The sequence below is a fragment of the Emydura macquarii genome, unplaced genomic scaffold (assembly GCF_026122565.2).
Source record: "Emydura macquarii macquarii isolate MOO-44397 ecotype Brisbane River unplaced genomic scaffold, CSIRO-AGI_Emac_v2 contig_1353, whole genome shotgun sequence".
Classification (NCBI taxonomy): Eukaryota; Metazoa; Chordata; order Testudines; family Chelidae; genus Emydura; species Emydura macquarii.
In genome coordinates this window covers 836,928-859,616 of record NW_027131490.1, presented here as the reverse complement: position 1 = coordinate 859,616, position 22,689 = coordinate 836,928, and the positions used below count along the sequence as shown (strand labels likewise).

Genomic DNA, 22,689 nt, shown 5'->3' with positions numbered 1-22,689 from the left:
TTCAAATCATAAAGATTTTTTAAAATCCATTTTGAGTTGCTCTCCGAAGTTATTAGGAAGCATGCTGTACTCTCTTCAAGAAGAATTGTTAAGTGAGATGCTCCATGCTTTTGCTAACTAAAGTGTGAGCAGTCTTTCTGTATGGTTTCAATTAGAGCACATGGTAGTGATTCTAAGACAGGATCTGAACCTTGGGAACCCTGTTGATCACATGGGCAGCTGACAAAAGAAACCTGTGGAACTCATGATTGTGTAGGAGATCTGAAATAAAGCTGGGGAGAAATCTTGGGAAGGTTAGAAATTCTGTAGGGCTACAAGAGTTAAAGTGGGGTAGGAGCATGAAGCTGAAATGTATCAATATTGGTGCCTGCCCTTTTCAGTTATGCTTGAGAGGTAACACATTGTAAATCTCCAACTACCTTAATTCATCATTAAAAGTAAGTTTATTATGGCGCTCGTGGCAGTCACATGTTTCATGATTCTCTATCTTTCTGCTGAGCGGTATTTCTCTTTCTCCTCCCCTTCCTTCATGGACCTCAAATTTTATTGCCCTGGGGAAAGGTGCTGTTATATGGCCCTTTTGTGGATGTGCATGTGTGAAAACTTGAGTCTCTCTCTTTTGCTGTGTGTGAAAATTTGCCTCATGTCCCCTACAAGGGATGGTTTGTAGATTCTGCTGCCACTGGCCTCATTCATGCAATGTGTGCACCTGACTTGCTAGTGCAAAGGGCTGAATATGATGCAACCGTATGCCTCCTGCAGGCAAAGGACTGAAGTTTGCATTGAAAAAGAAATACAGCAACATCTAATCTCTGTTGCTTTTGAGTGGGGATCTATTCAGAGAAGACTGTTGCTGGGAGGCATAAAGTGTGGATGTCTAAGATCTCGACACATAGAAAGGTAGAGGACAGATAATTTTTCTACCTCTTAACTGTGTCATTTTCTGGAGACTTAGCACCAAGAAATTTCTGCAGTGGACATTCCCTTCAACAGGACTTCATTTTGTCAGGAAGACATGGGGGAAGCTCCAATGGCTGTGGTGCTATTTGCAGTTTCTCCTGGCATCAATGAGTGGGACAGCCACTGAAGCTAAGAGCATAAATGAGGGGAGTGTGTAGGGAGTGAATATTCCACTGGTACCCCCTGTGTGATTGGAAAAGGGAAATGGAAGGTATCAGGAGCAGGTAACTCAGTTGGGAGTTCTGGCTGCTGATAGCTGAGTGTATTCAGCCAAAATTACAGCTCTTGACAGAGGAGAATGCTAGGAAGAGGCAGATTATTATGTTTGTTTAATGTTTTTGTAGAGTGATCATTATGGTACTCTCCTTAGGCATTGGTTCTGGTTCTGAAGACTATTTTCAAAAGGAAAAGAGGCTAAAGCCTTGCTCTCTCACTTTTAAAATTAAAGTTGAAGCTTCTAGCAAACATTTGGTGTTGTTTAAAAAAGCTGCTAGAGCCTGACAATCCATTATAATGTTCCTAATTTTTCCAGTATAAAACCAAAGTGGAATGGAACCTCCTGGATGATTTACCCTGCTGGACCAGTTTATGTGGGGACTTTAGAGTTGCAGGGAGGAAGAGTTGTGAGAAGCCTGAATTGTGATTCTGATTACTGGTTTCATTTTGCTTGCAGCAAAATCTGCTCCACTCATAATCAGCCTTCGTATGTGATTGTTCAGCCCACTGCATTTTATAGCCCCTGGCTTGATTCTCATCAACCTATCAATGGTTGAATTTAAATTCTTCCAACAAAAAGCAATTTCATTTCAACCTTACAAACAAACACAAAAATCTATTCATCCAGAATTTCCCAGCTCACAGCTGAGGAGTGATGATTTGTGATGTAATGTGGTAGTTAGATTTTGGAAAGTAGTAGTGACAAGGCTTCCGTTTAATTATGTATTCAACTCCCAAATTCTTTTCCTTTTTGTGTATTTTAAAGAATATTTGAGTCACTTCATATTTGTGTGAAATTTTATAATTCCTAAATATATATATGTTGAGACTCTGGGAAAAAGCTTACAGTAACCTAAACAAAAACTAGCTGTTCTTAAAGAAATATATGTCCAAAATTGTTAGATTCTACTTTTAAATTCAAAGATAATATTAATTTCAAAGGTTTTATATAAAAGTAAGGGAAGCTACTGCCTAGAGATTATATTTACTTTAGCCTAGGGAAATAAATGAAAAACTTTTATGCATAGTGCGTTTAAATTAACAGGTCCAGATGTCATTTTTGAAATCTATTTTTCCTTCAATTGCCCCTTTAATGGAAAAAAGAACTCCAGAGGAAGTGCTAATGTTAAGTAACAAAAACTCTCAAATCCAAAGCTTCATGGGGCCCCACTTGGCCTAAGGAGTCTAGCTGTTGATTTTTCTACAGATATTATCACACTGCTGTTCAATATTCATTTTAACTAGAGACATGTACCCTGTCTCACTGTAAGTACATGTCATCTTTCTGCAGTACCATCTCAGAGAATTCCTAATGTATTGTACAGTTCCAATACATCTGTGATTTTCCTTTTTATTCTATCTAACTCTGCTTTGTACTGTATTTTGTGCAGCATTCTTTCTTGTATGCATTTGCGTACCACAAAGAGAAGCTGTTGTAAAATGTAGATTCTTATTTCTCAGTGGCAAATAAAAAATCTACTTTTCAAAAAGTACTATTTCACCTTCCTCTTTCGCAAGTAAATGGAGAAATGTATCAACAATATCTGTGTTTTGACAAATCTAAATGTGGAAAGAAGAAAGTGAAATAAAATCTATTTTTTCATGGATAGGTTCTTACAGTAAATTGCCTCTCCTTTTTTCACCCTCTTCTGAAAGTACTTTACTATGCAAATCTGGTCAAGTATAATGTTGAGTCCTGTTATTTACTACTTGTGGGTGAAATGGATGAGCACTATAAATTGTTTTATGGCTTGATCCTTTAATGTAGTGTCCTCAGACTATCATAGTTTTCAATGGCTTAATGGCATATATTGTACAATATGTAATTCTCTTGTCAGTGATTTGCAAGCAATACAGATGATCCTAAATTAAAGCAGTTATAGCTGAATTAGCTCTTCTCTTGATTTTATAGGAAAACACAGTGTAACATTTCATAGAACTTCTTTTGCCTTTTGGGTAAATGTTTGGTATGCAGGATTTTGCTATCCAATGTAAAAAAACAAAACAAAAAAACAAACAAAAAAACCACATTAATGGAGCTGCAGAGTTTAATTAAGTCACTGTCAACATCATGTACACAAAACTGTAATGTACTAAATTTGATTCACAAAAATAGAACAATACTATAGGTTGATTTTCTGGCTTATATAAGTAATAATCAGTGAGTAGAAAGTCATTTCATAGCAGTAACTGTCTGGGAAAGGGAAAGGGAAGCCAACAGACCTTAACTCAGGTAGTCATTAACAGCTTGGAAGTGCTTGCCCTGGGGGTGGCTGTTTTTGTTAACTTTAAAAAAAAAAATGTAAAGGAAAAAATAATTACCTTTTTAACGCTTGAGAAGGTAAAGTTGAATTGCACATTGCCATGGATACAGTGTTCTTTTTTTACTGTACCAGTATTTTCCTAGCAGTTAAAGACCTGTGCGATACATAACAGGAAAGTAGAATGGCATTGTCTCTGTACTATTAGGATTATAAAGATGAGTCGCATGCAATATTTAGTACACAGAGATGGTAGAGAGGTTCTTAAGCAAAGGTGTGGCCAATAACCCTATTCTCCAGAACAGTCAAACTCAGCACCACAGGAAGCTCATTCAAAACTTTCCCCAATCTCATTTATATTTTCCAAAAATAATGATTTGGAGACGAGGCACTACTTAAAATGTAATGCATATTATATTTATTATTCTTAGGTAATAGACACTGAGCTGCTATAACTATTTTTTTATTATTTTGATTAAAATTATCATACGAAGTAAGGCCTGATCCTACCGTGTTTATGTGCATATTTAATTCAGCAGCACAATCTCTAACTCTTTTTCTCACCTGCATAAAGTTAAGCATCCCCTCTTGAAATATACTCTGTCCTCTCATTCTTTGTAAAACACAAACTGCTGACGCTTATCAATGTCTGTTTTTACATTTTACTATGTCATTTTGAAAGCTTGATTGTGAGGTTTTTTGCTTTAAAGATCAGATAAAAAGTTCTGAAAATTTGTATGTCCCAGGAGTTAATTTGGGTTTGAGTTTGGAATTGCTTGTGTGCAGGGAAATCTTCTAAAATTGATCCCTGCCCCTTCTCCTATACCAGAGCTGTCCTTACATTTGATTTTGAATAAGGCAGGAAATAACATGATACCATGTTAAAATGTAAGGAGCGCTCTTATCTCAGTTTCATTTGCAGTCCTTCTGATATCATTCCTAAGACCTTGCTAGCCATATGTGACAATTGGGTTGTCTAAATTAATAATTTTCCCTTCTGAATTAGGATTAGTCTCTATGGCCAAATAGCAACTGAGTCTTGTGGAACTTTTGTGTGTGCAGCGAGTAATTTTTTGCTGGATCAAACACTTCTAATATATTATGGTGAAGTTTAAGCTTTAAAGTGCTCTTTGTATCTCATGCATATATAAGTACACATGTATTCATGCACTCCTCTGAGAGCTAGCTGTGTGCATGCATGGAGAAGAAGGTGTATAGACTGCATCATCTCTAAAGATGGTGCAGTTGCTCCTCTCCATAGGGTGTATGCCTAAAGCACAGTGACTCCTGGAACTTCTTCTAGGGTTCTGTGCTTCTATCCTATCTGCTAGATATTCCAAGTGGAATTTTCAAAAGCACGCAGTGTTGACTTAAGTATTTCACAGTCAACCTGTGGAACTCATTGCCAGGAGATGTTGTGAAGGCCAAAACTATAATGCAGTTAAAAAAAATTAGACAAATTCATGGATGATAGGTCCATCCATCAATGGCTATAGCCAACACTGTCAGGGGTGCAACCCCATGTTCTGCATGACCCTAGCCTCTGACTGCCTGAAGTTAGGAGTGGGTGATGGGATGGATCACTCAGTGATTGCCTGTTAATTCTGTTAATTTCCTCTGAAGCACCTGGCATTGGCTGCTGTTGGAAGACAGGATACTGGGCTAGATGGACTGTTGGTCTCATCCCATATAGCCATTCTTATGTTCTGTTGAAAATAGTGGGTATTACCACGGACTTCTTTGGGAACAGAGGTAGGCCAATACTGAGTGCTTTTTAAAAGCCCAACTGTCCTCTTTGGTATTGTGAATGTGACTTGTAGCTGGCTGCCACTGACATACTGAATAAGGTACACTGCAGTCTAGTCCTTTGAAATTGTGGCTACATCTACACTTGCAGCCAGGGGAGTTTGTGTGATTCTCAGTTCACGCAGACACACTTGAACTCCTACAGCTAGCATGCTACAAACAGTAGAGAAGCCATAGTAGCATGGGCAGCAGCCAACAGCAGCATAAATTAGCTGCCCTTTATATGTACCCAGGGGATCTGTTGTACTCAGGTGACTCACCTCTGCTGCCACTCACCACTGCCTGTGTTACTATACTACTGTGTTAGCTATACTACTATTTGCAGTTCATTAGCTCTTTGAAAACTAGCACAAGTATGTCTGTGCACGCTGAGAATCACACCTCAAGATTCAAGTGTAGATCTAGCCTAAGTGAGAAGCTTATTTCAATTAAGGTCTGAAGGTCAAAACAGTGCTTTCTGGAAATATAGTTACTGTTCCATCAAAACACACGCATGTAGATGATAGAATAGGGAGAGTAAATAATGCAGGCACTTAAAATGAAACAAAATTAAAGGGAGGCCAGAGCTGTAGAGTTTTCTCTATGCTGCTGTTATAGAAAACTGTATGGAAAAGCTAACTTGCCTGGATTTCTTTTGCAACCCAAGGAAGGTCTCGTGTCTGAAATGTCACTTAAGATGATCTTGTTTTCCATTTCAGTTGGCAGTTCATTAACCACTCCTTGTTTTCTTTCCACCAAACACTTTGCTAGCTATTTTTGTTTGCTGTTGTAATTTGCAGCACATTTCCTCTATGCACAGTTGTTTACATAAGCCCAGTAGAAATCAAATGTCAACTTCTTTCTTTTTTGCAACCCTTTTTTTTTGGTAATATCTAAAAGGCAAACTTTACTACGAAATAAGATTTTCAGAGCCTGTGCCACTGTAATTAAGAAGCTTTCTTCAAAGTAGCTTTATAATGTTTTTCCTCACAAATGCCTCCATTAGTTTTCTATTCTCAGAGGCTAAGCTAACTTTAAAGTCTCAATTTCTCCATTATGTCAGTGTAAAATTGAGTGATGCTGTGTATTTACTTTTCAGTCTCTGTAAACTAATCAAAATATTTTTTCATAGCTTCCTTTGCTACTTCATTATTCTACTCAATATCCTATTATGTACATAATGCAGCTTGATTCGGTTCTTCCTGTTCTCCGTCTTCAGGTGTTAAGCAATATATATGCGTATAAGTGTGTGTTGTATAGCATGATATTGTGTGTGTGTGTGTGTGTGTGAGAATTGTGACTCAAATTATTGTACTTAACATTACTTGGATGCTAGTCTTGATATTAGGTCCAAAATGTATATCTAATGAAAGGTCCAGTTTTCTTCAAATTAACTAATAATCTCTCCTTCTCCCCACACTTTTCATTCTCTTTCATATTATGTCTTCCTTGAAACCCTGCTACTGTATGCACAATCACAGAATTTCATTTTCTCTAATACGACAAATTATGCCATTTTAAATTGGTGTAAGAATATCTACTTGAGTGTTGGTTCTGCACATAGCCGCAGTACTCAAGTCACTTGATATTTTCTCTATGGAGAAATGAAATGTGTTCTCCCCTGTATAGATGGTTTTATGCTTATAAATGAGCAAGCCAGACTCCTATGTGAAATTCTCAATCTGTTCATTTTTTTAAAAAAAGAAATTTTGAATTTTTTTATATATTCTACTTGGTCATCTTTACATTCTGGTTTCACCTTACTCCCATAATCATCAAGTCCTTGGTAACTCAAACATTTACTAGACATCTTACAATTATAATTTGTGTTTCTGGGTATATGAGCTAATATATAGTCAACATAAATCCAATTTGTTTAATCTTTTATAATAATTCTACCTATTAGCACAATATTTGCCAGGCAATTGGTACATTAAACCTAGAGTCCTGTTTTCAGCTTAGGCCAATATCTGATGTCTAAGTGGAGTTGAAAAAAATAGCCTTGAAGCCTTTAAAAGCCAATTGCCTTGAAGCTGTTCATGGAGAGAATAAATGGGGGATGGGGTGAATCCTTGTTTATTTCTCATCAAAAGAAGATGGTTTGATTACACTTAATGTGCATAACCGCAAATGCTCTTAATGATCATAGTTTCTTTTAAAGTTCTTAATTTTATCTTAAAACTTTGACTTTCTGAACATGTCTGTGAATTCCACAAAATGATTAAATGTTAAATGTAGAACTATTTTTGGTACATTTACCTGCCGTTATTTTCACTGACCTTTTGTCCATTTTGTCAACATGACCACTTACTAAAGTCATACATATTTCTAAAATATGTCTCCATACAAGACTACACAGTAAAATGGACTTTTACTGAACACCATTATTTACCTTTATCAGGAAATTGATGTATTCACTATCTTTTGCATTGTAAACAACATAAACACATTAGTTAATGTAATGAAGGCGGTATCTTATTTTTATTGATGTCCACTGTAAGTAGAAATTTTTATTATACCATTCTTTCATAAAATAATTAACAAAGCAAAAAGTGCGTGTGGTGGTGGCCAGGGTTGAAATTTAAATGATGTTTTACACTATTTTAGGTAATGACCAATTAATTTATCATTCTTGTTTCTTATTAAAATTTGTCCCACATACACCCTCCCCTGGAATCGAAACAATTTTCTTTCTCACATAAAGGGCTATGTATTCTCCTTCATCCTGTGAGGGGAAGCAAACGAATGATGAACTAAATTGAAAGGAAAAAAGAATAGTATGGAAGTGTTACAACAGCATGTACGCTACATCTTCTGCAAAGCCCATACAAGTTCTTCCTTGGCAAAAATACCAAGCTGGAACGTTTCAGTAATTTGTCGTGTTGACAGCAAAGGTTGTGCAAAGCTGGGAAGGAGATTCTCTAGGCAGTCTAATACGCTAAGAAAATAACCTAGAAACTGCAGATGTTAGTATTGGTTGGGCCATCGTTAATTTCCCAGTGCAGTATTAAGGCAGAGAAGTTTAATTTCAGTTCCATTGACTTTGCCAGGTAAACATGCTCAGGAACATCAGTTGTTCTGCAGGTGCAGCAGCAGGGGACCCTATGACAGTAAGATCTGGCTGTGCTGCCAGGGTGAGTGCATTAACTCCTGTCTGATTTGTGGTTTTGAATAAAGTTTTTAAATCCTTGAGAAACAGAACTTTTGCACTGCAGAGGGCATTAGGAGCTTAACTGCCGGAACTCTCCCTGTCCCGAGTGGTTCTCTTATCATGGCTGCAGAATGGGTTTATGTGTTTTGGCAGTGTGTGTGAACGCAGGTAAATTTGAGTTCAGCTTCTGACTGTGAAGTTTGGCTAAAGCAGAGTGAATTTCCAAGGTTGGACAACTAAACATAGATCTCCCCTGACTTGCACGCTGGAGATGGACATCTGAAGTACAGGCTGTTTGTCTGATGTTCACCCATGACTGGTCTAGTTAGAGTTCCTAAACCTATGTTTCAAAATTCATATGCATTTTGATAGATACAATAATGGCAGCTTTAGTGAAGTTCAGATTTCTTCCTGAATCAGTACGGACTGACCTTACAGTACGACTTCCCCTATGACCGATGAGATATGGCAGAATGGCTTCTCACAGAGTGAGTGCCTGGGGCTTTCTGCAGTTTAGAAAATGGAAGGTTTGTGCGTTGATTAGGCTCTATTATTGCTATGAAATGATGATTGTATTTTCCCAATTATGAAAAAAGCTATCTAAATTTTAATACATTTTAATTTTTGTAAACTGTGTTTTGTTTTAGGTTTCTCAAGCTGGGGATTTGTTAATTGAAGTTTATGTGGAAAGAAAGGAGCCAGACTGTAGTATTATAATCAGGGTTAGTATGTAAAAGTGTTATAACTTATTGATAAACAAATTTGTTTAATGTACAGTTTTAGCCTGTCTATTGTTACATTTGTATTTATAATCCTACAACCACAATCTCGGTTCATGTCTTTTCCTATCAATAATTTTTTTTTTACATTCAAGCTGTGGTTTAATTAAAGTCTGTAAATAGTATTTCTCGTGTATTTTTAAGCAGGAGTCTGTGGCATAATTTTAAAGCAGAGACCTCCACCTACAGTTTTATAGCAGGGTACAGCGATATCAACACTCAGTGACACCACTCTACTCCTGCAGTACATAGGAACACTAACAGTTGCCTGGTGATTTCTGCACTTTATTTAGCAGTGCAAGGTCATTTAGAAGGCCTCCCTCCTGATGTCTTTTTCTGCCAGAGGCTGTCTGCCTTGCTTGAGTGCTGAGAAGCCTAAACTCAACACTCACTATAATTGAGATTTCCAGCCTCAGGTCTAATAGCACTCCTGAAAAGAACTGGCCTCTAAGCAGTACTGCTCTAATATTCAAATATAAAGGAGAACATTAAATTTCTGCAATAATGAAGGTTGTATATGATTAGAAAAAGCAATTTTAGAAAGGTGCCTATTAACTTTGTTAGGGTTGTCTAATTCCATTTCATTATAATTTTATGCTGCATGGGACATATTAATCAAAAACCCTGGCTCTTTATTTTTTTGAAAAGACCAAAAATATATGTGTTACTGAGAGGGGCAGGGAGGGAACTGTACTAAAAATACAATGTTTCAGTAGTAATTGTCACCTTTCCAATTACAGTATACTCTCTCTGTTTCACGTGGAACTGAGCTGTAGTACTTTAATTTGGGAGCTATGGGAGTTGGAGTTACAGTTTTTAGCTAGATAACTTCCAGTCTGCTGTAACAAAGTTGATGAAAATGTTCTGACCAGCAGTTTGAGAAATAATTACTGAATTCACAAATATGGCATTTCTGTGATTGTGCTTAAAAAGGAAAAGTTGGACAGTTCTTGCATCACAGGAGTGTAAACTGTCTGCACAAGTCAAAAGCCATAAGTACTTCGGAAACTATTTATTAAACTCTAAACTGCTACACTCTATATCACAGGTATCGCCTTTGACAGAGGCAGAAGAATTAACTAATGATGTATTAGGAATAAAAAACATCATTCCCAACAAGGACGAGGCCTGGGCTGCTTTTGAAGTGATTGAAAATGGAGAGCTAGGTTAGTGACATTTATTTTTTCAAAAATATTTGTGTTTTTTCTTATCACATTATTAATGGTTTGTTTTGGAAAGCTAACCTCCAAAGTTCTTCAAGTAATGGTCCCTAAATGTGTTCCACTCATGAGTGTGCATGTGCACCATGCACCTGAGTCTGGAAGTTTTCTTCAGCAGTGTCTGTTGACCTGCATGTACATTGTGCATCCACTCGTGCTCACAGTCAAGGATATAAGAGGTCATGCAGGTCGACGCCTCTCTAGTTCCCTTTCACTGCCGCATGGCCTGAGTTGGAACCTCTCTTCCCTCGTGCTCTTAGTTTTTGCTAAGAGATTCACTTCTGTCCATCCGTGTAGAGTTGTAGATGTTGATAGTACTTGTAGAATTAGCTAGTGAGAGTTTTATCCTTGTTTAGGGTTCTTTTTCCCTCTCATCCCTGGGACTAGACCCCACTTTCTAGTGTTAAAAAACTGTGTCTCCCGCCCACACTCATTCTCCGTGGGCAACGAGCACCAGAGGTGTCTTTATTGCCTCAGCAAGGCTTACATCATGGCTCGTTGCTTTATTTGCGAATCCTTCTCGCCTTTCGACAACTTTGCATGCCCCGGTCTGGCAGTGCCAGCGGTGAAAGAGAGGCCCAAACATGAGAGCAAGCACTCTCACGAGCACAAGAGCAGGTCGCCACAGCAGGCTGATATGAAGTGCAGTATTCCTCCCTGAACTGAGCCATGTCATGACCACACTGGCGCCCAAGCTTCCCCAGTTGTAGGGTAAAGATCAGTGCAAATGGGATCCGATGGTACTAACAGTCGCCCTGGTACCCACCCATCTGGAGTGTTCCCCGGTGCATGCCCCACCCATCCCTCTGTTGCTTATGCACTATTCGGCCAAGCCCGTCCTGCATACTCCACCTGGACCCTCTGACATTTCAATGGGCACTTCGAGGACTCCCAGCCACTCGGAGTCCCTCCTTTCCACAGAGGAGCTGTGAATATTCCCCTATCCACCCTCTCTGGACCTCTGCCTGCCTGTCAGGTTCCCACTCTGGCTGATGCACCACTCCTATTCTTGTCTGACAGGGCCCTACTGGCACCACACTGTGGCCTACCCGTTCCACCAGTCCCCCCCGCTGCCAGAACTGTCTTCAGAGTTGGAGGAGTTTTCGGAGCCAGAGCCTTTGTTCTTTCCAATGATTCACTGTAGCTCAGACTCGTGTCTCTGGCCATCTTATCCATTGGTGTATGGCCTGGCAGCGAGAGTCTGGTACCAGTACCCATGGGGCCTGCTGCACCCCTGGGACTCCTCCCACTGGCCATATTGAGCCCCCAGTACATCTATCACCAGTACTACTCACCTTCCCAAGCGTCCTATTACTCCACTCAGGCTCCTCCACTGGCATCATCAGTCTGAGGAAGAGGCTGACATTGAACCAGTACTGCCGACTTTGCTGGTCCCTATGGTCACTTCCTCCTCATCGATGAGGCACTCATTCCTCCCTCCCTGTCTCTGCTGGACGATCACTGGAAGTATCAGAACCTGCTCCAGCATGTGGCAGTTGATCTGGGGATAATACTGAAAAAGGTTCAGGACCAGCACACTCTGAATGGTTAGCAGAGTTCCGGGACAAATTGCCACCAGACCAACAGTATCAGTTCAGTTGCTGGAGGATGAAAGGGACCTGGTTGCCAGATTGGGCCTCCAGGTGGCTGTTGATGTGGCCAACACTTCTCTCACTCCCTCGCAACAAGAATCATCACATACCAGGACTTGTGGCTCCTGTCTTCTGGCTTTCCCAGGGAGATTCAAAATACAATTGAGGACCCTCCCCTTTGATGAGGCCAACGTATCTTACAACAAAATGGATGAGACCCTTCATTCTTTGAAGGACTCCAGTGTCACATTACAGTCCATAGCTATAGATATCCCAGCCCCACAATGCAGACAACAGAGACAGCAGTTCCGTACCCACTTGTCCACCCATGCCCTACCCAGACTAGTATCAACACCAGCAGGAAGCCCCACAATGCCAACACCGCTTCCAGTGACTACGCTTACCCATCTCCTCCACGACCAGCTCCTCTACTCTCTCCCACCAGCAACCAAAGCCCCAGTTTTGATGCAATGGTTCAAACCTGTGAACCTCCCCTGCTGCCACCCGTATCTCCCCATGTTGTCTCTGGGAGCCGTTGTGCCCTATTTGCCCACAATTGGGGCAAGATCAGCATGGATCATGGGGTACTGGAGATCATCCACCATAGAATGTCTTTATTTTTCCTCATACCAGCCCCCCTCCCCTGCCTTGGACACCCCCAGGGACCTTTCCCATCAATGTATTCTCCAGCAAGAAGCAGATGCTCTTCTTGCAAAGAGAGCCATAGAGTGGGTAGTGCGAGCATGAGGGGATGCATGACTCAAGTGTGGGTCAATAGACACGGCTAAAGAAAACTTCCAGATTCAGGCGCATGCGCATCCACATATGCAATACAAACAGGGACCACACATCTCCAAGAACCTCCAGTTTTAAGTAAATAAACTTCCTTTTACTTGTACTAGAAACCTAAAACAAATAAACAGGGCCCTAAGTATAATGAAGGTCCATTCCACCTCTTTGGGCATCAGAATTTTGAAGTGATCCTCTCCTCCAGTTTGGGTTATTAAAAACTGATTTAATAAGTTGACTTGAATGCTCATAATAAATGTGTTAGAAAAATGTTGTTGTTTCTTGGTAAACGAATGGCCCCTACTTCCAGAAAAAATAACAATAGACTCAGATTAACGACGTTTCAAACGCCAAATGTATTCAGAATGGAAGATCAGCATTTGGTTCATAAGAAGTACAGACTTTTTGGAAGAGGATGCATGAAAAAACTATGCAATTCTTCAGAGAGAATTCACTGTTAAGTTCTTTTCATTCAGTCAATTTACTTTTAAATAGCTAGAAATAAAGGCTGGCAAAAAGTTGTATCATTTTACATTTATTGCACTGGGATGTAAGATACATAATGAGGTTTTGGAACACTGCTGTAAACATCACTGTAAAGCTGACAACACCAAAGGCCAAAGGGTCATAATACAATTCATAAATTATAAAGGGAAATAAAAAAACGTGGTATGAGTACTGTATCTTTTCTACTAATCCAACACTTGGAGTGCAGTTTGAATGCAGGAACTCATGGTTAAAATTACAGGAGTTATTAAAATTCTGTTCTCAATTTAAACCTTTTATAATTTATAATAAGAGAAGGATGGCATCTATTTAAAACAATAAATGAAAAGGGGGAAAAGATGTGAAAACTGGGGTTGCCAAATTCCCTATATTTCCATGGATAATCCTTAAGTGCCTGATCTGCAATATAATTTTGAAAATCTCTTAAAGAATTACCCCGATTGCTGCCATACTTGCAGTACCAGCAGCCATAATGAGATTGAATCATCACTTTTCACTTGCATTAAGTGTCCAAATTCTCCTCAACATGTTAGAATGCATGAGCACTGATTGGCTCCAAAAGAGATTGTAATGGCATCAAAGATCTCTTACCTGTAATGCAGCCAGAGAGATCACAAAACTCTGGCACTTTATTGGTTTATTTATTTTGACTGACTGTAATGGCAAATAATGAATACAAACTGATTATTTATTATTTAGATAGTACATTTCAGGTACTAAGTGCTTTACAAGTAAATGAGGATTTAGGAGGATATGAAGGGTGGGGTGAGGGGGGACATAGTGGAAAAAGATAAAAGCAAAGAAGTGGGTAAGTGCTAGGTTGTGGAAGTATTGTGGATGTAATGATGAGTATAGCGTTGGCCTGAAAGGTTGACTGAACTAATGACGTTGGAGGTATAAAACCAAGTTTAGTGGGAGTCCCTACAGCCCTCGGTATGATAGGTAAGCAGCTAGGGTATGGGGGAAGCCAATAAAACCCAGAAAACCCAAAGGTCAGGGAGCTAACAATAAATAATAGGCGAACGAATTAAACACAGAGGGCTTGATTCGGTATCTGGGTTCTGTCAGCAGAAGCCTGTATGTTTCTAATGGCTGAAAGTCTGCCTGAGGGGCCTACTGCTACAAGCAACTTGTAATCTGTATTCCTCAGAGGGGAAAAGGGATCTGTGCAACACAGGAAGTGGGTAGAGTTGTTGGAGGTGAGGGATGAGGCTGTAAACCCAGGCGAGCCGCTCATTCAGCAGAGCTTCTGTGGAGTCTCTGGCTAAATTTAAAAGCTGCTCTTCCAAAGTTGAAACTGAAAACAAAGAGAAATAGAGAGAAGTTATCATGTAAGAAACACTACCCCTAGCATAGTAAATATAAAAATAGCTAATCTTTATAGTACAGAAGAGAGGAGGAAAGGGAAAAAAAATCAATAGAGAAGTGTTGCATTTCTTTTGGCTTTAGCATAATTTCAGATTAAAGAAAATTAAGATGCCCAAAGAATTAAATTGAGACTTCCATTGAGACTTGAAAACAAAGGCAACTTTATATGAATTTCTGTGCTAGAATAGTACTGCAGTCTATAGAAGAGGCAAATTTGTTGGCCATGCAAACTAACATAAAATTGTTTGGTTATGTGCCAAGAGATACAGAGAATTAATGCCTAAATACCTTAATTCTGAATAGATGCAGGCATAAAAATTCAACCCTAAACCCAAACTAAACTTAGGTGCATTTATTAAAAAAAAATAACAATGGATGTATTCTCTCTCTTTTACTATCTTCAGATCAAGACTGGATGCCTTTCTGACAGATAAACTTTAGCCAAACACAAGTTATTGGGCTCAATACAGTGGGTACTAGGTGAAAAGTAAAGGCCTCTGAGATACAGGAGGTCATATCTAATGGTCCTTTATGGCCTTAAACTCATGAAAGCTAGTCTGCCACAAATTTAACTGTGGCCAAATCCTGAGATAGGAGTAAATTGGTACTCAGCGTCTCTCAGGATCAATCCTTGTTTTAGGAGCTCACGTCACAGCTCCAGATAAGACCTAACCCAATTTCCATTAAAATTAATGGAAAGACTCCCATTGACTATAATGGAAGTTGGATAGGAGTTAATTGGGCTAATATATGTAATATTACAGCTAAGATGTGCTTTACTCTTGAACCCAAACTGGGGAGATAAAGAGCCAACAAAATAGATTTTTGTCATCTTCAGGTTGTCTTGATTATTTAATAAATTCCTTTGACATGCTGTCGATGTGCAGTCCCTGTCCCAAGGAGCTAAGTCTTAAAGACACAGATAAGATTGGGAGACCCAGATGATGACAAGATTTATTTGTTTTGCTTCTAATCATGCTAATGACCACAACTTCTCTCGGACATACCAGTACAGAAGATAAACTATTTTTAGCATGTATCATTGTACTGGTTTATTGGCCAATTGTCCAGGGCATTAGGAGATTCAGTTCATTATAATCTACCTTGCAGTCTCTGGGAAGTTGCACTTTTTGTATATTTTCAAACAATTTCAAGGGCACCATTCTGGAAATGAACCCACAGAAGTCAAGAAAATCAACATCTTATATTATCTGAAATGTAATTTCCTTCTCATTATTGCTGCTTCAAACCAAAATAACTCATTTTGGATATTTACCAGCAAATGCATAATGACCTTAGTAACAGGGTAATTGGAAGTATACATTGACCATTTGATGTTAGAAATACTGAAATTTACAATATTAAAAATCAACTACGTTATTTACATATAGAACAGTTGAAATAATTGATAAAATTAACTCGCCTTTTGCAGAGAACTTTTAGTACCATATACTATTATCAAATAGGATCTGTTATTTTTAGTAACTTTTGTGAGATGGATAGCTTGTAAATGAGGTATGTTGCCAGTAAAATATCTAATGCATTTTAATATGATGATTTATGCACCATATAATCGATTATGACAGATGGTCTTAAATGTAGCTATAAATAAAGGAGTAGGTGTTTACTTTGGGAGCATTTATATTCTAGGAAAATGTGATGATGTTCCAGGTTCTTCCTGCCTTTTTAAGTTTTTCTTTAGGGTGGATTTTAACTCTTTATAAAGGCAATGAGTTGGTTTAATGTTATTACACTTAAAGGATCACCCTTCTTTTAAGTCTCTTGCTCTTTAACAAGGAAGATAGGGCAACTTCAATAAAAGTTCCTGTAAGGCACAGTTATGAAGTGGGTGTTGAATTACTGACCATAGAAGACTATTGCTAATCTGCCCCCATAATCATCGTTTCTGAACAATTACAAAAAAAATATATAACTGGATTAATATGCCTATGTCAGCCATTTCTTGTGCCTAAATTATGCCTCCCGCTGCACAGTGTGCTAGTCAATAAAGGAGGTGCCATTATAATCTCCCTCCCAGTGCCCCTGGGCAAGAAAAGAGGTTCTGCTAGTGAAGTTTACAGTACTGGCCAAACCCAAAGGGGTTACTGCTATATGCATGTCTGGCTGCCTGTGCTGGCATGAAACCCTCCTGTTCTTTTTTTGCTTCTTCCTTGCTGTCTAGATGGCAGAGGCCTTTTAGAGACATAGGGCCAAACTTTCTGGCCCCAGCTGCGTGCTGCTGAGCACCTGACTTTCAAAAGAGTCCCATGCCCAATGTGCGCCCAACAAATTCTTCTGACAATCTGACCACTTAGTTTGGTGCCTTAAGGGGAGCTGATCACATCTTTGAAAATCTCGTTTCTGCAGTGAGCACTGAGCTCTTCAAAATTTTGGCCTTAATGTCTTCTGAACACGTCATTTAAGGGGTGTCCCTCCTTGCTCTATCCCAGCCCAGCTCAGCCTCGAGCATTACTGACCCTGCATTCCATTGAGTCGAATTATATTTATTTGCTTAAATTCTCATGACAATGCAAACAGAAAATTTGTGGTAATTAGTTTATATAAAGTAGGATTGCATTATAAATTCAGATTAATATTAAATGTAAGCAATGTTAGAGGAAATGAACAAATGTCTATGAAAGTGTCTTTCATTCTCAAAACTTATCAATATATTACAATAGTTTCAAAACAGCTCCTAAGTCACCTTGGCATGTTCTGAAAATGTTGCCTATATTGATTATACACTCAGGATCATGGAAACCTATCCAAGCTGGGGGCATATGAAGGATTTAAAACAGTAGGCCTTAGCTTTATTACTTTTAATATTAAAAGCAGACTGACCTTCCTCCTTCCCAAAAACTACCAGATATTTAATTAGATTCAGTACAGGGTTAAAATAACATACAACCAAAGAATGACGCTTGCCTCCTTAGTTAAATTCCCTACCGAATTCATGATTCAGCCAATTTTTTAATTCCAGCACCTTCGCACAAGAGGAATGAAGACACAGATGAAAGGGTGCTTAGACTGCGAAGACTTAGTCTCTGGGGTGAGGGGAGGGCTTAACAGGCTCTACAGTTTCCTTCTGGGTCCCATGGTCCCTTTAAGTCTCTTATGCACACTGGACACTGACTCCAAGTGACAGTGACACTAACTTTTATTACCTCTTCCTTTTTTGGAAGTGGTTTGCTCTCCCTTCTCTTCATCATCTCCACCTACCAGGCCTACAGCCTTTTTTTAGGAAGGTGAAATAACCCACCAAACACCTTGTCAATCTTGTCAGAGGGAAAAATTCTTTCCTGACACCAAAAAATAATCTGATTAGGCCCAGAGAAAGACTGGAAACCTACAGGGTGAGTGGGTGAGGCAACTTTCAGCAGCAAGAAATGGCTCCTGCATGCCTAAGAATGCTTAAACACATGGGAGAGGAGGGTTTGCTGGAGCCCATCAGCTCCCACACACCACCTGGCCAGTAGATAGGTCAGGGATCTGGTAAATGTGCTCCACTCTCCTCTGTACAAGCCCTTGCCCCCACTTACAATTCCCATTTGCATTCTCAGCAGGGGAAGGATGGCAGTGGTGCCAGAAGGCATGCCCTCTGATCAGTGCTCTGAGAAGGAAATGCTGACAGTTGAATCTAATAAATGCATCTCCTGCTAAGAGAAGAGGGGGTGTTCTTAGGCTTTAGCCCTGCAACAAGCCCCATTGGTAAGCTTTTCTGGGCTGGGTCCTTAACTACGCCTGCATTTGTACAGCATCTATAACAATTGGGTGCCAGGCCTGATTGGGGGTGGGAGCCTCTGGGAATTACCATAGTAAATATATAACAGTTGAAAGTTTAATGAAATTGTATTCTTAGTTAAATATTTTTGAAGGGATTACTCAAATTGATAGGGTTTTTTTAAATTCAAAATGACATTTGCAAATGAGTGTATTTGATTAGTCACTCAAACGTTCAAGTTCCTGTATACTGAAATAATGCAATAAACAGCCCATTAAAAAAACCCAGAAACTATGAATCCCTGTAGTTAGGATGTCTAACATTTTTTTATTATAAAGGATTCCTGTGACTTCGTTGTATGCTACTGAGGTCTCACGCCTCTGTTGGTTGCATCAGTTGTTTGATATTTCGCAAGGGGCAGCCCTAGGGTGAAGGAAGTGGTTTATTAGTCCCCATGAAATTCAATTTAACTTTGGCCAGAGGTGTGTCTGTGTCCATGTGTGAATGCACATGGAGATATTGGGGACTATTTGCCCAAGCTGCATTGAATTAGTATCCTAATGGAGAGCTGGTACAATTTAGCTTTTTCACCTTTGCAGTTCTGTGATCCTTGGGCCGGCCAGGCCTGTATTGGCTTTGTATATAACTTAAAGCAGTTTCATGGTTGCTCTATTTTGTAATCATTTGATGGCCCTAAAGGGCTGTTTCTTCCTTCAGGGATTGCTGAAATGCATTTACACTCTGCACATGACCTCTTTTATCATGCTATATGCCCTGTGCCAGTGGCTGTGGATTTCCACACAGTATACGAATACTCAGCTGGTTTGATAAGCTAACTCTGCATAACTATTATGCAAAGGGAACAGAGTGGGGCCAAGAATTTGGCCCAATATCTGTTTGTGTCCTTTTTAATGGATAATTTAATTTATACCAATAAATTACTCCAGATTTTGATGATGGGAAAGAGGAAATTATTTGCCATAACTGAAATTTTATGATTATAGTTTAGATTGCAAACTCTTTGGGGCAAGGAATTTCTTGTCTGTTTATGCAGTGCCTTGCACTGTGGGGTCCAACTAGCTGGCACCCTAGGTGCTACCATAATATAAATGTTAAATTATATTTAAATACACACTTGGCTAAAATCTAACTTTTGCATTAGATAGTGTGCAGTACGGTTACATATTTGTATGTCCTTTCAGAAGAAAGAGTAAAATATGAGTTATTTTAAACACTTTGCTGTTGAGTCAACTGGGTATGCATTGCTTGAAATTGAAACTTATTTGGAGCATAACAGCAAAAGTGTTGGGGCAGAGGATCAGCAGTCAAATGCCTAATTGTAGCATTCATTTGAACTGCAGAAGAGGTACAGTGCCACGTTTTAAAGAGATCCACATTAATGCCTACGCTTATGTAACTTACTAGGACCTGTGGTTTTGATTTTGTTCCTTCATGTCTGTTGTTTTTTCACACTTCTGATCTTTTTCAGAGCGCCCTCTACACTACACAGAGAATGTGTTGGAACAAGTTCTTCATTGGAGTTCATTACCTGAGCCCGGCTCTGCATATCTTGTAATAAAGAGGTTTCTGACAGCAGACACAATAAACCTCTATTGTGGTACGTACGATTATTTTTGGAAAAATAAGAAATTTTATGTGAAAGTACCAATATGGCATAAACTCACTAACTCTTTCAGTGATAGTTCTGTGCATCTAAAGTACCATTGGAATATCTGAGAAACTCTAAGGTACTACACATTATAAAAACCAAAGGTTCCACTGAATTTCATTAAACAAGTGGGTTTATGGTATTCTTGTTTTCCCCAAGCTATAAAATCCACTGTTTGGGTATGAAAAGATCCAATAGACTGATATTAAACTTTATGGCAACAGTTCGCAAACTGTGGTCAGCATACCGCTGTTGGCCAGCAGAGCACTTCTAATTAGCCCATGTGCTGTTTGTTGATAGTTGTAGCCCAGTCAAGGTCTGTCCAGATTTTTTTGATATTTTTGACCAATGAAAATGAAATAAAGCCTCTCTACCTTGGGTAATAGAATCATAAAAGATTAGGGTTGGAAGGGACTTCAGGAGGTCATCTGGACCAACTCCCCCTGTTCTTTTCGTGTAAAATCATTGACTGTGTATCCTGACAACATCAAACTGGAGCACTAGAACAAACATAGGACAACAGAACCACACTTCAAAAGAGATTAGGGCAGTGGGAGTTGCAGATAGGAAGAGAAAATTAGGTATGACGCCTAGGGATTAAGCATAGACAGTTCAGATATAAAATGGGAAGATGTGATCTAGCAGTTGCAGCCGCAGCCATCTCATGTGTTAAGTTAATTTTTCACTATATTTGTTTCAGGGAAAGTGAGGGATTGGAAGGTTGATTTATGAGGTGAATCTCTATGTTGGGTGATTTATAATAAAAAAAGAATGAAAACCAGTGCATTATGGATTAAAGTTGTATGATAGTGGAGTTTGCGGCAATCAAACCTAGTGCAGCTTTTTTCTGATAGTTTTAATATTTTACCAAATCCATCTATCAACATATCCATATATATATTCATTTTTTTCTCTACATCACTTCCAGATACACAAAGATGTTAACTTTTCTTCCCTCTGTGTGTGTGTGTGTCTGTCTCTCTCTCTCTCTCTCAATTTCATTATGGGAAAGTTTTGCCAGAAATGCATTAAGCATGTTGTCCTGAAGGTCATAACCTTTTCTTGTCATCTTTGGTTCTCTTTGGAAGGAAGGTCCACCATTAAAAACACATTGTCCATTAGTTTCTTTTTTTTTAGTTCTACCATCCATGGTAGTAGTAATTTATATAATAGCTGGTGGATAGAGAGGAAGAGGTTAGCGGGGCCCAGCATTCTGAGAGCTTAGAATATCAAGACAAAGACCTTTTATCCCCACTTGGTATTTCATGCGTAGCCAGTGAAGTGAATGGAACATGAGAAGAAGGTGCTTTCATCATCTTTTGTTGGTCATTAGGTGAACCACTGTGTCCTTTATCAAATGGAGTTTCTCCAGTGTCAGAGGGTTCATTGCCAAATATAGGAAATTCTCAGTAACTTAACCTAGAGGTCAGCAATTCACACTTACTTCTGAAAAACTATTCTTATTTTTTCTTTATTTTGACCTCTCTCTGTTCCCTTAGTTTTGTTGTGTGCTACTCCTAATCACTGTCTTCATTCTGTGTCTATATATTCAATTGGAATGGATCTCCATTGTCTGATAAGGTAATTTGCCTTAGAGCTATGCAGTTTGACCTTGGACCAGATATATTGGCTTTTGTGGGCTACATACTTATGCTCATTGGTTCGGATCTTCATTTCATTTTAATGCTGCGTATTGATTTAATTATACTGAATTTGGATGCTTACAAACAAGCACCTTACAAATTAATTGGAGATGTGCAAAATAGTTTAGATGTTAAAGTAAAAAAAAAAAAAAATGTATTTAAGAAGTCAGATTTGGTGAGTGCTCTTGCTTGATTTGTATTCAGAATATTTCTTCAGAGTTGCTTATTGTAGTCTTGATCAGGGCAATATTATCACAGCTAAATAATCTCTTGGATTACTGTCCTTGAATTTAGGATTGCCATTTTAAGAAGCTTTTCCATGGTGAATACATGAAGCCCTGAGTTATTTTTTCCTCTCCTTAATTGTGTCTTGCAGCAACCAGCTTGTAAATACTACTTATGTGGGTGTACTTAGTGATAGATTTGGGGTAGTTAGATATTCTGTTTACTTTGTCTCTGTCTGAGCAAATGTCTTCCAAATCAATCACGATGACTACCAACTCCAGTATTATTGTTCCATTCATTACGTCTGATACACCTTAACATAGGGATCTAAAAAGTAAATAATGAAAGTAAATCAAATGTGATATAACGTCAATTTGTTACCAGCACATCTGGCATCATTTCAGAAATGCTTACTTTTTGCTTTTCATCTTAAAAACTGAAAAACGCTAAGGAATATTTTTTTTTCTTTTTCCTTGTCTTGTCTTAATGAAGTAGAGTTAATGATGCAAGCAAAATCAACTGTAACTAAGTATTATTTTAATAAAAGTAAAGAAATTACGAACTAGAATGTTAAAAATAAATACAGTTTTAGAGAAGTTTCATTTTGCAAGAGTTTTAATAAATGTAATTTTAATTCTTAATTTTTATCAGAAACATTAGCAATAAAAGCAGTAGAGAGAATATATAATATTTCTGTTTCTAATCTTACGTGTAAATTCATATATACACATTGCTAAACTACAAAAACAAATTTTAGGACCTCAGGGACTGTTCTTTTGCTAATGGTTCTGATTTCATCTCCC

The 22,689-nt window shown here is 38.7% G+C and overlaps 1 protein-coding gene across 1 annotated transcript in view; it reads left to right on the top strand.

Annotated features, from left to right (window-relative positions):
• ARAP2 (ArfGAP with RhoGAP domain, ankyrin repeat and PH domain 2) overlaps window positions 1-22,689 on the top strand; it is a 171,931-nt gene that overhangs the window by 116,176 nt on the left and 33,066 nt on the right. The window contains exons 25-27 of the mRNA XM_067551531.1: window positions 9,021-9,095; window positions 10,201-10,318; window positions 19,839-19,967. Coding sequence (XP_067407632.1) covers window positions 9,021-9,095; window positions 10,201-10,318; window positions 19,839-19,967 — 322 coding nt within the window. The remainder of the gene's footprint in view (window positions 1-9,020; window positions 9,096-10,200; window positions 10,319-19,838; window positions 19,968-22,689) is intronic.